Below are 15,334 nucleotides of genomic sequence, written 5' to 3'. Positions count from 1 at the left end.
GAAAACTTACATTATATGCATACATTAATTTGATCAAATAAAAATTAATTCCCTTTAAAAAGAAGAATTAAGGACTTTCTATATAGGGAAAACAGTGTACATAAAAGCACAGATTTGTGAAAGAGCTAGGTTTTTCCAGAAAACTGTTAGTGTCATGGTCACAAAGTAGGGGTAAGCAAGAAGCATCAGATGCTATAGAGAGCAGAAGTAGTATCTCCTCCTCACCAGTGTTGTGGACTTTGGCAAGTCACCTAACCTATTTTGGTTTCCTTCTCCGTAAAATTTGACTAATAATAGCACTTACTTCACAAGGTTTTATAAGAATCCAATGACAATGGAAACAGATGAATGTTGCAAAATGTGTTATGCTACACAAAGGTAAGAGATACAGGCACATGTCTGTGTCCCCTGGAACAGACAGGATTCTCAGCCTGGAGCTCAGAGGGTTCTGGTAAGGGTGAGAACTGTCCAGGGGAACCCAGTTCCTGAAAAGCTATTTAGATGGCTTAGCAGACAGGTCCTCAAGAATCAGGATGTGTCAAAGCTAGAAACCACCAATGCCCTTGATTTACTGGGAAAATAAGGGGTTCTTGGAAAGAGGCTTGACCTAGGCCCCTTGGTCTAGTGGCTGCATGGCTGGGTGGCAGTCTGGCAGGGCCACAAGCAGGTCAGACTGGTGCAACAGGAGGTCTAGAGGAGAGGCAATGTTCAGGGCACCTTTCCAGTATTCTCACTGCACCATCCTCCCCTTCCAAGGACTATCACTCTGCTTCCTATTCTGCTAAACTCCTCCATGGACCTCAGGGAAATGCAAATAATAATAGCCTTACTTCTAACACTTATATGGTGCTAACTGTATGCCGGGCACTATTCCAAATGTTTTGCAAGTTTGATGCATTTGGTCTCACAATAATCCTAAGGGGTTCATACTATTATTATCCCCACTTTACAGATGAGGCGCTGCGAGGTCATGCAAGGTTATACAACCTCTTCTGTATCACATAACTGGAAACGGGATGAATCAGCACTCCAGCCAGGCAGTCTGTCTCCAGAATCTACAGTCGGAATCACTATACATCACTGTCTCTCAGGCTTGACACTCAGAAGCCTCAAACCACTCAGCTCTAAAATGGGGATATTTAAATAAATAAATAAAGTAAGTAAATAAATAAATAAATAAATAAATAAATAAATAAATAAAATGGGGATATTTAGGGAGATGGTTTCAAAAACCTCTTTCAAACAAAACAAAACAAAACAAAAAAAACCTCTTTCAACTGAAGAGCCTCTTTCCTTGCAACTAAGATTCATTAGTCATATATGTATGCCTGAGGGTAAAGAACCTTTGATGAAGATAGGTTTTGAAGAAGAGTAGGGTGTGTATGTGGCTTCAGAATGGGAGGCGAAGGGGACTTCAACCTACACAGGGAGATTAAACTGGAGAGAAAGCAAAGGAAACAAGGGTGAACTTGCACAGTTTTGTGCATAGAGCTGACCCCTTCCATGCCTGTCCCCACAGTCCCCTGGACCCTCCCATGTGCCGTGACCCTGGTGTGGATCATACAGAGGGCTTCATTACCTGTGACGATGCAGGTGAACCTGGCGTCGCTGTCCTCGGACACAGCCCGGGACTTGAGCGTGGTCTCAAATAGCGGCTGGGTCTCCTCTGTTAGCTGAGCAATGATGGAGCAGAAGGTGCTCCTAGGAGAGGCAAAGAACTATTCAGAGAAGCCTTCCTCCCGCCAAGATATGTGGTACTGCCCAGTTTGAACTGGTGTTGTCCAAAGCAACTTAAATCTTACCGTATCCATCCATCATCCTGTGGCCATGGCTCCAGTACCTGAGCAAGTCTTTCTTCAAGGGAGCCAGGTCTCTTGGCCAGGTTGGGGGCAGGGATGGTACCAAAGGGCTGAATGGAATCCTGACCCAGACCCATTATAATAGGAAGGCTTCTGACCATGGGCCGGGCTCCTAAGCATGCCAAACCACCAGCCCTGGTGTCCCCTTCCCATCCTTATTGGAGTGCCTTGCTCTACCCTCTACATTATCTCCAGGAAAGCTCGTGCATGGGAGTGACATACATATGGATAGGTCCAGCCTCAGAGATAGAGACCCCAGCACAGCAGAGCTTCCATTCATGCCAAAGAGGGGAAAGCCAATCAACCCTCAAGGGTACACAGTTCAGGGGCCTCTCTTAAAGTCTGGGCTCACAACAAAAGCCTCTGAATTTATGAGCACAGACCATAGTAGACAAAGAATAAGCCAGCCAATGCCAGGGGTCTAGACCCAAAGGTAGACTCTAATTCATAGGGGTATCAGAAAAGAGAGTCTACTCTTGGATCATCCCTGGATACCACATGCTCAAATGAATACATGGCTGCCAGCTCCAAGACCAACCAGCAGGACTGCCAAACCATAAACAGATCCATCCCTGCAAAAGCCAGGACTTTTAGCTCCATTGTGACAGTCTGCCTCCCAGAATTCAAGGGCATTTGCAGGTTCGCTGAGTCCAGCACAGACTCACCGACACTGCTTAGCATGTACAGTCCTCTCCTTCCTGGGCACAGGAAGCAAACCACCATGCCAAACCCTTTCATGGGCCAGCAGAGACACAATGCTTCCCTAGGCGTGAAGCGTAACCACACAGCCAGGTTGTGTGGTGCATAAGCCGTGCCCAGCCCTCCTCCCCCTCTGCACTCACACACCCCATTGTGAGAAGCAGTGAGCACTGTGAGGGGAGGAGTGAAGAGAGAAGCAGGAGCGTCTGCCTTTCTCTGTGCCTCGGAGTAGAGGCCATCACCCAGGCAATGCAAGTCTGCTTGTAACCTCTCCGCCAGGGTCAGGGGAGAATCTGTGGGAGCATAGCAACAAGGAACTACAACCCTGTGTTTTGTGGGGAGAGCTTCCACACCCAACTCATCATTGCTGTGGATATCATTCTGGACTTGAGTTTGAGAAGAAATGTTCTATCCCAGGAAGGGCATCTGGAATCAGGTAAGACTTTTGGACCAACAGGGGTCCAGCCATAGTGTTTCCACAGGAATGCAGATGCCTGGGCCTTTGGGGCATTGACAGGAGCCCTCTCCAGCAAAGACTACCCAGAAAGGGGCCCTTAACCTCTCACATACTGAATGCTTGAACTGGGTCTGCACTTAGGCTTCCAGAACATTCCCTGTGATACACTCATCTAGAACTCCTCTCTCCTACATGACTTTTTTTTAACCTGCTCAGAAATAGAAGGTTCTTCGTTCCCTGACACTCAGGAATGCATCTGAAAATGTTTCTTGTTGTTCTCACACTAACAGCAAATTTCTGACTCTGGGGCATACGAAATCACAACCAAGAGTTTCCAGAGGAGACTGCTGTGCCAAAAGGAATTGGACTTCCAAGATTTTGCAGCTAATTCAAAACATTCCTAATTCTGTCCTCCCTCCATAACTTGAATCCTATCTTACTCATGAACATGAGCCTGGATCCAATATTCGGCTCAGGCTCGTAAGGATGAAGCTGCTTGGACAAATCTAAGGAAATAGGCTACTGGAAATGCACTACCGTGAGAAAGCAGGAAAATTCTATTTCGAGGAAATTTTTAGACAGTGCTCCTACTAGATATTCAGCAAAAGGAAGTTATTTTATATCATTACCGATTTTGAATCGGAAAGAACACTCATCTTCTCGAACTTCTCACACTAGGTTCTAAGCTGTATTATAGAAAATGTTTATATTGGAAAATCATACATAAACTGTTAAAAGGCATGGCTGGCTAAAAGCCCTGTGTGAAGTTGGTCTGGGGTGCATTAGGGGAGACAGGAAGAGTCACTGCATATGCTGTCACAGTCTGCTGAATGTCACCTACTTCCTGTCCCCATCCTCCAGACCACTGGGAGGGACTCTAAGTGTGCTGCTTCCAGGATCCTGGAAAGCCAAAAGTCCACACATCTGGAAACGGTCTGGTCCCACCCTGACACCTCCAAATCTTTCCAACTCTGTGACTTCATAAGGATATCACAGCCTAATTGTGTATTTCTAAAGAACACCAGAATCCCTGGCTTTCATGGTGTTCAAAGGAACCTAACTCTTCCCTTAGATTTGGTTCTTTACCTTGCTTTAAATAAACTTCCAAGATCCTGTCTCTTTTAGCACTTACTACTCCTCTTTGAGTTGACTGTGATGCCCTCTCTCCTACCCCTCCAGACCATGAACTAGCCCCGAACAAGGCTCCTCAGTGCTCTCCTCTATTAAAGGAAATGTACTCGGTAGGTCCTAGTCATGTCTGTAGACATTATGAGCTATTCAGAGACTGCTTGGCTACTCAGGAATCTTTCTGTGTGTAAAGAAACTGTAGGCAACTCTCCCCAAGTCTACCGGAGTCTGGGATGAGGCCCAGTGGTGGGAGATAGCCAGGAAATGTTCCCACTCTGATTATAAAAGTCAGCTCAGCCAGTGGTAAAAAGCTGTCCCCAGTTCAGGAGGCAAGAGAACAGGCATTCCACTGGCAAAGCCCAGCTATGGGCCCGCTCAGGTCCTGCCCTCACTCGGAAACCCATTCAGAGAACAAGCTAATGCAGGAACACACTAATATGGTATTCCCTGATCTCAAAGACTTCACAGTCCTGCAGGGGTGGAGAGCCAAAAGAGAGAGGAATCAGAGAAAAGGGTGGTAGAAGAATGAAAGGGATTGGGGGGAAAGAAATGTAAGGCAGGAACCATGGTCAGGAGACAGATGCCACGGTGACCTAGGACTGGGAAGGGGGTCATGTGACCGGTGCCTCTCCTGGGGGCACAGAGACACAGTAGTAACAGGCACCTTGGGAAGCCTTGCCTATTTCTGGGTCCCTGGAAGTCTTTCAGTGGTCCATGCAGTCATCACCTCTGGCCCCCGTGAGCCCCGTGACCTCACACTTCCCCCTGCCCGCCCTCCAGCCCTGCCCTCCCCACCCCACCCCATGCAGCCCGGTTAGTGCACAAGCTGTCACCCGGAGGCCCTTTTAGGCCCAGACCCAAGAAAAAAAAAAAAAAGAAAGCAGTCAGAGAAATGTAATGCAATGTGCGTTTACCTTCCAGAGCTGGGGTGAGAGAACCGGTTGCTTGATAAGCTAAGCGAAAACAGCAAATGGAATCATTAGGCCAAAAAAGCAAGGAAAGGAGGCGAAACCAACAACATTCTGCAGAGTATTAATTGGCCACCATCTGGGGCCCAGAGGCCTTTCTATTAAAAGGGACCAGCTGTCTTAGTTGGCTTGCTCCAGTTAGCAAGTGGTCTCACCACCAGACACCACTGTATCTGAAACGGAGAGCTCGTTAAAGGCAGGAGAGTCCAGGGGAATGGTTAGGCAGGAAGGAGGCCCCTCAGGGTTGCGCTTTGAGAAAAATGTGTTCCAGGCACTTGGGTCACTGGCCCCCTGAGAGGGGCTCAGGGCTGACTGGCACACTTCCCCACCCAGCAGCACACCAGCCTGGAGGCAGCTCCTGCTTCAACCCTCGGCCTTTTGGGGGAGAAGAGCCCCCATTCCTAGAAACCTAACAGGCTGGGAAGGAGACAGGTGGCTTGAAGAATGCCCATTAATAGGTTAAAAGTACGGTTAAAGGGGCCACACAAGGCAAACCAGCTGGAAGAGAGAAGAAGGGAAAAACAAAGCAGTTAATTCAGCAGGATCCAGGAGGCACCCAGCTCTGTCAGCCCAGCACAAGGCCCATTATGCCTACAGGCCCTGATCACCCCTCCTGCCCGGTGCAGCTAAAAGTAGACACTAGCCAGGGGCTCTGCAGGCCACTGGGGGATGAGGACCCATGCAGGGAGACCACCTGCTTGCCTCTCCCTCCACCTTTGCCAACACAAACACCTCCAGGGGAGTCTAGGGCCACTGTCCCACAGCCTCGAGAGACCTCAGGATTACCCCCTCCATATTGACCCCCTCCAGCTATCCTCACCAGGATAGCTCTCCCTTTGTTCCCAGCGGCCCAGCCTGCTCTGTGGTACTTGTGTCTGCATCTCTAGCCACAAGAAGATGGACAGCCTGTCCATGGACAGTCTGTCCCTTTATAACCAAACCCCCAAACTCATCCTCTACCCCAAAAGCACAGCTACCACTCCAGCGCTCCTGGATCTGTGGCCACCTCCAGCATCCTCCCAAACTCCAAACTGCAAATCTGTCATTTGGGGCTCCTCCCTCTCCTCCAGCTCCCGAGTCCAGTCAGTTAACAGTTCTTGGACCTTCTTTCTCCCTTTCTCTCTACTCCTGCTGTTGTGTCCTGATCTATATGCTCACGACTCCATATCTGATGACCACCTCACCCTCACCCTCTTCTCCTTCACCCCCTATATCACACCACTGAGTCTCAACTCCTTAACTGAGCACTTAAGGTCCTCCCTGATCTGCTCACCCCCACTACCACCAGGGTTCTCGACTTCCCAACACCCATGGTCCACTGTGACTGGACCTGTCCCTAACTGGCACGTATGAGCCCATACGTCTATCCTCCCTGCTTGGAAAGCCCTCCCTCCTTCCTTCTGCTCAACTAACCCCTGTCCACCACGCCTTCAGACCTAGCCCTTTCTGTAGCCTCCATACTCCCCACACAGTGCTCAGCAGACAGCGGGCATTCAACAGCTGTTTTATGGAAGGGACGGACAGAGAGAGAAAGAAGGAAGACAGAGGGGAACACAAGTGCATCTTTCAAACAGGAAGGGTGCTGCCCCCCAGAGGGAGCTGCTGCTCCAGAGAAGATGGGAAGAGCAAGGATGCAGCTGCCTTTGCTCAGAGCTTTAAAAATCCTCTGGAGGCCGCGTGGGCAGAACCTCCCATGGTTCCAAGACACTGGCCAACTCCATCCTTTCCTGACCATGAACTTCCTTTGCCTTTTTCCTCGTAATTGAGAGATTTCTCCTCTGTTGGGTCTGGATTTCTTCCCTGGGAAGGAGAGGGGAGAGAATCAGCTCTCTAATTCCAAGAGGAACATGACAGGTGCCACCTGCAAGTAGACAGGGACTGAACCGGGACAGTGACCCCTCCCTGGCACTCTGTAGGGTTGCTCGGGCTGCTCTGTTCCCTGCCCTGCTTCCTCTAGGCCTCACCCATTTGCTGTGAGCCGGGTCCGGAGGAGTCCTGTGCCACCGAGGCACCTTGTCCTCAGAAGGTGGGAGTTCTCTGCCTGTGCCCTGCTGACCAGGCCAGAGCGAGGCTTAGGGCCTCACCTTGGCAGGAGCCCCTCCCTTTACTGACAGTGAGGGGGTCAGAATCTAGGGGCATCAAATATTGGTGCAGAAAAGCCTAAAAGGGTTCTTAATGCCATTGTCATTTTATAGAATGCAATAGGGCATAGGAAGGAAAGGTATCTAAACAAGAAAAGTGAGCCTGGAGGTAGCCAGGTCTGGTTGTAGAAGCCAGGGCCTCCCATTCTTCCTGGATTTTATATATTCTGGGACAAAAAGGGCCCTTGGAAAGTAGCCTGATGCCTCAGTTTCTCTGAAAGCCTGAGACAACCTGCCTGACCCAAGCAGAACAGAAGAGGTATTCCCAATCTGTCTGTGGTAAACATCATAGGTTCTGGGGCTCCTCTGAGCCCATGTGGGCCAAGGTTTCCAAGAAATGAGGGGGCAGGGACATCTGGAACTTCTGAGTGTCCCTCAGAACGTAGTGAGTCCTAATTCCATCCACCTGACTGTAGTTCCTTAACCCACTCTAGTACCCATGCCCCACCTTCTGATGGGGATGAGGTCCTAGAGGGTGGCCGTCCTAGGAGTCTTGACCTATAGGTTTGCTGGGACTATCTTTATGCCCAGGGGGCACCGGAAACATCCTTGAGCTGGCTACAGACTGGAAGCCACCTGAGGGTCATGGGGTTAAGTGAGGGAGCCAGGTTCTAGACCTGAGCCAAGGCTTCTGGTGGCCAGCCCCCAGCCCCACTGTCCATCAGCTCCCAGGGGCAGCCCATCCTCACAGGGCCCATGAGGATGATGCCTTGTGAGCTCCATGCAGAGCGGGAGATCCAGAAAATGTTGGAGCTAAGCCTCTCAGTCAGGACTCTTGGACCGTCAGGGTTCATATGGGCTGGTGCCAAGGACATCTGGCAAAGTCCTCAAGGGACCCTCTTTCTCCTTCATTTCTTGGGCCCTCTTCCCATCCCCACAGGCAGCCAGGCCGTTGTGGGGGACAGAAGACTATATGGTTGTCTGCTCTAACACCAGTGTCAGGCCTTGCTAGGGGACTGGGAACTGTCACCCACTCCACTCCCCAATGCAGTCCATTCACATTTGCATTCTCCCCTCTTCTCCAGAGGTGAGGCAAATCTGTCCCTCCTTGTCCCTGATGACCTGCAGGTGGTCTACAGCCAGATGGCAGGGGTAAAACAGAGCCCTTGCTCCCCCTGCCCCAGCCCTGCCTTCTCCAAATGCTTGATAGAAAGAATGTCCTTTGAAGAGCATTCTCATTTAGGTCCAAGGGAACTTGGACTGGCCACTTCTATGCCACCTGCAGTTCTCTGGCTGGCACACTGCTCTGTGCTCATCAGGTAGGCAATAAAAATTTATCTACCATACACCTGCTCAGCCAGGTAGCTGTCCACCTTCCAGCTTTTTCTCTACCAGTCCAGATCCACTACCTTGCCCATTCTGCCTGGTTTTCAAGCCACTCCTGCTTCCCTCCCTCCATCGCTGCATCTCTTCTGTTTGTTCTGCTGGTATTGACAAAGGCCAGATGCAGAAGGCAAGACCCAGGGAAGTCACTGTGACAAGTGTGAGACAAGTGTGAGGCTCCTACCAGACAGTCAGCTCCATCACAGGCTGGAATAAATGCCCAACGTTCATTCCAGTTTTTCCATAGAGCCAATGGTTCGGGGGAAGGGGCACTCTTCCCTGGCAGCCAGGGGCCCTGTCCAGTCTGACTCAGTCACTAACACCAGCCCTCAGCCCTGCCCCAGACATGTGACACCATTTGACGAGTTTTATGCAGAAACCGGTTCCGGTTACATTTGAACTTTCCCAACTCCAAGGTCAACAGAACTCAGCCAATTCACGAGGAAGTGCCTGGGACTTTTCCTGAATGTCCTTGATGCCTGTTTTTGTGCCGTTTTAGGAATGGAGAACAAGAGGTCCCCACACGGCTTCTCAGATGAGTGGCTGTTTTCCGTAGAACCTACAATAAGCCAAGTCCTGGGCCTGTGACACCACCGCTGTCCCCATAGCCAACCATCACAATTCCCTTTGGAAAACAGGCTCCAGAGTTGGAGGGAGACGGAGCTGCCAGGGGCGAGCAGGAAATGTGTGTCTCCGTGGCAGCGCACATGTCCCTGGGTGTCTTGAGTGCCTCTGAGTGCCTGTATGCGTCTCTACTGACTATCTGTGTGTCTTTCCCATCTGCGGGTAATCCAGCTCCTCCAACAAAGCAACCACACCTCTAATTCTTGGCAAAGAGTAAAGGGCTCCGCAATAGGACCCCTCCCGTGGCATCCCATTCCCCCAGACTGGGCAGGGCAACTGGCTCCCTCAGAACCGCAAGCTCTGATTCTCCAGAGAGGGCCAACCAGCACCTCAGCCCTCCCCTCACCTCCAGCCCCTACCGAGATCCTGGGGCCCACCACCGCCCTGGGCCCGAGAAGGAACCTTGTTTCACAGAAATAGGGCCTTATCTCTTTCTGGTGACGCCCCCCACCACGGCCCTGAGCTAAGGAGCCCCCACTCCGGGTGGTCGCCCAGCGTCCGCCCCCCACTCCCACTAAGCACCTACCCCGCCCTCCCAGCCCGGGAGGAATTTCAGCCGCTCTGGCTTTCCTTATCGCTCCCTGTGGAATCCGAGGCCAGGGAGTAGCTGGGTGCGGGGTGAGGGTGCTGAGGGGACGAGGGCCCGGAGGCGAGGCGGGGGAGATACGGAAGGCCCGCGGGCCCCTGTGGAGTCACCCCCGGGGCTGGGGGGCCCTTCCCGTCCCTTGGGCCCCGCGGGCCCCGAGGGGTCAGGAGGAGCGTGGAGGGGCCGGAGGGCCACCGCGCTCGCCCGGCCTCGGGCCTCGGGCCTCGGGCCTCGGGCCCCGGCCTGGGGAAGAGGGCGCCAGGGTGCCCTCGAGGCCTCCGCCCGCCGCCCTGCCGGGCCCCAGGGCGCGCCGCTCACCTGGTCTCGGGCCTCACGCTGAGCAGGTAGCTGCGGCTGGCCGGGCTGGGGATCCACACGGGCCCGTCGTCCTCGCCGTCGCCCCCCGCCCCCGCCCGCCCGCCCGCACCCCAGCCGCGCCCCGGGGCCCTGCGCGACCCCATCCCGCCGCCGCCGCGCGCCCTCGCCAGGCCCCTGCCCCGCCGCTGCTCCCGCCCGCGCCTGACGCGCGCCCCTATTTATAGCCCCGAGGCCCGGCGCCGTCACCTGCTGCTGTCCCTCCCCCGGCCCCCGGCCCCCGGCCCCAGGCCCGGCCGACCGGCGCGGCCGACCAGGCGCCGGGGGCGCCGAGCCTCCCCCGAGGGGCCGACCCCGCCCGGAGCCCCGGGGCGTCGGGGCCCTGCCCGGGAGGCCCCCGCCGCACCCCGCTCCCAGGCCGGGCCACCCCCAACCCCCACCCCCAACCCCGCTTCCTGCCAGCCTGCCTTCCCCGCTCCCGCCCGCCCGTTTCGCAACGGTGGAGCGCGGCCGGCCCGTGGCCCTGGCTCAGCGCAAAGAGCAGGGGCCCCCGGAGCTGGTGGGGCGGCCCGGCCGGGCCAGGGGACATCCAGGGGCTCGGAGCCCGGGCTCCGCCAGAGACCGGCCCCCCTTCCCGGCAGCAGCCCCATCCCCGGCTGACCCTGGCCTTGCACTGCAGCTGGTCCGCCACTGAGACAAACCCACGGTCTCCGTGGAGCTCCTTTGGACGTGTCTCGTGTTCTCTTCCATTATCTAGCATAGATTAAGGGCTCAGAAAACACTTGTAGAATATCTGGGCCTCTTACTCCACCCAGCCTGTTTCTCAGCACCTGAGAAGGAAATGGTGGAGTCCCAGTGCCCAGAAAACAATTCAACCATGCAACAATTTCTATGAGTGAGATTGTAAGCACTGCCTAAACCTGGTTCTAAATGTTGGGAGTGACCAATACTTATCCATTCTTTTTTTCCCCCCTATATCCTTGAAAGCATCTGAGAGTGCCATGAGGTGGATGGCTACAATCATTAGGAAGTTAGAGCAAAGGAGCACCTTGCCTCTGTCCAAGATGCTGCACTCCTGTACCTTTCCACTCCATTTGGAAATGGCTCTAACCCCTCATGATCACCGTGTGGTCCCCATGGCAACTGTCTCATTCCTACATGACCCCATCGCTGGCCTCAGTTGTTCATGGTACCCGTCTCCCTGACCACAGAGGTAAGCATCATGCCCAAGCTATGCCAATGGGAGTCCTTTACCAAAAATGCTTTTTAACTGGAATTAGGAGAGAAAAGCAGTCTCTCTTGTGCTGGAAAGCAATGAGCTGTGAGGTCTCTGCTTTCAGCAGGTGTGTTTCCTGCCTGGTGGAGGAAGCCAGTCTGCAGTGAGGAAGAAGGAAGCTGACACAGACAGAAGCAAAAGCAAGGCGCTCAGAGTCCTGATAGCTTCCAGGTACATCGCTGTAGGTGTTCCTGAAATCCAGCTTTATCCATGACTTTCTTGCAAGTTGGCAGTTCAATCATTTTGTTGAATCTGTGTACCAAAAAAGTTCTCCCTTTGCTCAACCTGTTTTTTTGTTTTGTTTTGTTTTTAAAAAGATTTATTTATTTATGATAGAGAGAGAGAGAGGCAGAGACACAGGAAGGAAGGAGAAGCAGGCTTCATGCCAGGAGCCCGACGTGGGACTCGATCCCAGGACTCCAGGATCATGCCCTGGGCCAAAGGCAGGTGCCAAACTGCTGAGCCACCCAGGGATCCCCTCAACCTGTTTTGAATTAGGCTTCCATTGGTAAAATGTGAGTCTTGACCAGTACTAAGGAAGCTTCTCCCACTGAGCCCAAATCCATCTCCTGACCACATGCCCCCATGTATTTTGTCACTGGCTCTCTGGAGGTACATGTACTAAAATCTCTTCAGTCATCTACAGGACAGTCCTCCAAGTATTTGAAGGCTTGCTTGAAGTTTTGGTTCATTTGTTTAAGTCATATGAACACCCATGGATCATGCTAGGGCAATGTGCTGCAGGCAGGAGTCACGGGATCTGTGCTTTCAAGAAACTTTTATCCAATAGGAGAGACTGGGATATAAGCAAAATACAATGAAGGTGAAATGCACAATTATAAAACTGAGAAGGGGAGCACAAAAATGTAGAGAAAAGAGTGGATGGCCTGGGGTTTTGGTTAGGTTGGTTTACAGAGCAGTAAACTTGACAAGGATTTTAAAAAATTGCATGGGTGCTCATCAAGTAGACTGGTGGATTAGGAAGGACAGGATAGATAGAATATTCCAGATGGAGGGAATAGTGTGGGCAGAGATGCAGAGATACAGAATAACATGGTGGGCGTGTTGTTCAAGTGTAAAGATGGGGAAATAGACAATTAGGACCATATCCAGAAGGTTTTGTCTGGTACACGGGGAACCTAGACTTCCCTTTAAGGCCATCTCTCATATAACCACAGATACGGTAACGTTCATCATCCTAGTGACCCTCTAATTTATCAATTTCTTTTTGAAAATGTGACTCACACAGAGGCTGCCCCATAGCCGCCTGCAAACGAATTTGCACCTCTCTGGGTTTGGGCCCCGATTGCTAGCAACAGCTTTTTTACAGCCAGATTATTTCATAGGACTTGATCCTGTGTATGTTCAGCATGAACCACTGTTCACCTGTCTTTCCCACTCCTGCTTGGAAAGTCTTTTTTATCCTCAGAGCAAACTTTGTACCTTTTTTTTTTTTTTTTTTAAACTTAAAGCTCCTCTTCTTGGAGCACCTGGGTAGCTCAGTGGTTGAGCATCTGCCTTTGGCTCAAGTCGTGATCCCAGGGTCCTGGGATCAAGTCCTGAATCAGGCTCCCCATGGGGAGCCTGTTTCTCCCTCTCCCTATGTCTCTGCCTCTCTCCCTGTGTCTCTCATGAATAAATAAATAAAATCTTTAAAAAAAAAAAAGGCTTCTTTTCTTAATCTCGCACTCCCTTTTCTTCATAAACATTTATGAGTTCTGCTCCTGTCACCTACTGTGTGGTCTGTCCCTCCAGCAACTTCATAAGCAGACTGGCAAGCATAGAGACAGAGTGGAGAATGAAATGCCAAAGTGCTCAGGGAGGAAAAGGCCAGAAAGGCAGCCTCTTTCCTCTCTCAGCTTATAGTCTAGCAGGAGAAAGAGGACATGGTGAGTGGTGTCCCCTCAGCTGGGAGACCAGAGACTCAAGTTCTAATTCTCCTTTCCCACTGAGTGTGCACTTGGGCAAATGGCTCCCCAAGTGTTAGCTTTCTCCTTTGGAAATACAAGGGAGGCATTCCCTTTAGGATCCTGTAGGTCATGGCTGTTCATTCAGCAAATGTTTATTAAGGAATTGCTAACGACTGCACGTCAGGCATTTTGCCAGGTGTTAAGGGTACAGAAGTGAATGTTATTATAGTCTGTACCTTGTAGAACCTCTCCAGCCCAAAAGAAAGATAGAACCTCTGTTAGAAGTTTGTGTGTGGGGATCCCTGGGTGGCGCTGCGGTTTAGTTCCTGCCTTTGGCCCAGGGTGCGATCCTGGAGACCCAGGATCGAATGCCACGTTGGCTCCCGGTGCATGGAGCCTGCTTCTCCCTCTGCCTGTGTCTCTGCCTCTCTCTCTCTCTCTCTCTGTGTGACTATCATAAATAATTTTTAAAAAATAAAAAAAAAGAAGTTTGTGTGTGGTGCTGAAAGAACATGGACAAATTCATGCTGTGGATCTGCATTTGGAAATAATCATAATCCAAGGTTTGCTAGTAGATATGCGTACTGATGAAGCATTGTAGGAATTTGTTAGTGGTGTTAGGATCTTCTCTCCCAGATGTTTCAAATTTCCCGGGGTCCTGGAGTAACTGGGTGCTCGTGGTAGAAAAATCTTGAGTTAACTGTTATTAACATACTTCCCCAGCTCAGCTAGGGAAGCTGGTCCCCATCCTGGAATGGCAGGAGCTCCTGGGACCCTCTGGCCGAACCACCTGAGCCCCTCGAGTCGAGGTCTAGATGAGTTTGAACATGCCTTGTGTTTCCACTCAGTTTCATCTCTTCCCTTTCCATTCTTCTTTGAAGCATATGTTACCCAACATTTACTAGCTGTCAGGACACCATTCCACGTGCCTCACCATCCACCCAGTGAATTTGCTGAGTTCAGGCCACTGCACAGTGAGTGCCACTGGGTACCAGGCTCTGGCCCCCTGCCATCATCCCTGCCTTTCTAAGAATTCAGCCTACACACTGGCAGCAGGTCCACTGATCTCACCCTCTCAAAGACCTTCACCCCCACTTCCCTTTAGCAACCAAACCAAAAGCCCATCACTTGAACCTCGTCTGAAGAATTCTTCTACCTCTAAAGTACCATTTTGTTATCCTTCCACCTACTAAGCCTGCACTCTGCTTTAAGGCAACTCCACAGCCCTAACTTGTCCACTCATGAGTTTCTCCTTCACTTCTTTATCCACCTCACTCCATCCCCATCTGAACACAGGCACAGTGGGGGGTGGGGGGGCAGACAATAACCCCAACTCCAACTATACTTTCCTCAGAGGTCTTGTCTCACTTGACCCTTGACCTTCTACTAAATTTGCCTTGCTCATTCCTGACCTAGAATCTGGCTTCTGGCTCCAAGGCTGACCAACTCTGGTTTCTAACCTGAGTCTGGTCTCAGGCAGCTTGGCAATCATTTCCCAATCCCCCAAGCTGATCTTTTCTTTTCCCTATAGCAACTACTCCAAACAAGATTGCAACCTCCCCTTTGCCCTCCTCCCTTGCAATCGTCCATGACTCCTTCAAAACACAGAGAAAAGTGAGACCGTATGACAAGAGCTTCGACTTTGAAGGACAGGCTATCTAGCATCTCTGAGTCATACTAACCTCTGCTTCAAAACGTACATTGTTCTTTAGAAGGCTCTCAAACTTCTGCTGTCAACCATCCCTGCCCTCCCCCACACAGCCTCCTTCCTCACCACCTGTGAGGATGACTATTTGCTTTTCCCTGACATATTTACTCCTTCTTTCCCTTCCCTCACTACCTCTGCTTCTCAAAAGAGCTCAAAGGAAATCAGTCACATTACCAAGCAGTAATGAATTACCAGAATTAGGTTATAAAGTGCAAACTTTGACCTTCTGAACAAGACAGAAGCAGCCCAATGACCAGAGCTGAAGCGGAGGTCAGAACCAGACCCACCCGGCAAAAGTGGCCAGATGCCAATCCCTGAGTGGTACAGTGGAGCTCCTAGG

General features: G+C 51.5%; 1 protein-coding gene and 1 long non-coding RNA gene across 2 annotated transcripts in view; one reads left to right on the top strand and one right to left on the bottom strand.

Annotated features, from left to right (window-relative positions):
• Positions 1-10,246, bottom strand: part of ALPK3 (alpha kinase 3) — a 54,323-nt gene extending 44,077 nt beyond the window's left edge. Inside the window, exons 1-3 of the mRNA XM_072800896.1 lie at positions 10,104-10,246; positions 5,058-5,096; positions 1,580-1,701 (exon numbers count right to left, since the gene is read on the bottom strand). Coding sequence (XP_072656997.1) covers positions 1,580-1,701; positions 5,058-5,096; positions 10,104-10,246 — 304 coding nt within the window. The remainder of the gene's footprint in view (positions 1-1,579; positions 1,702-5,057; positions 5,097-10,103) is intronic.
• Positions 10,247-11,086: 840 nt separating this feature from the next.
• On the top strand, positions 11,087-11,660 carry LOC140618409 (uncharacterized). Its single transcript, XR_012018542.1, has 2 exons — positions 11,087-11,313; positions 11,444-11,660. It is a non-coding gene; the product is annotated as an uncharacterized lncRNA (long non-coding RNA).
• Positions 11,661-15,334: the final 3,674 nt, after the last annotated feature.

The sequence above is a fragment of the Canis lupus genome, chromosome 2 (genome assembly GCF_048164855.1).
Source record: "Canis lupus baileyi chromosome 2, mCanLup2.hap1, whole genome shotgun sequence".
NCBI lineage: Eukaryota > Metazoa > Chordata > Mammalia > Carnivora > Canidae > Canis > Canis lupus.
Note: the sequence above shows the minus strand (reverse complement) of the source record. Positions and strands in the feature narration are given on the sequence as shown.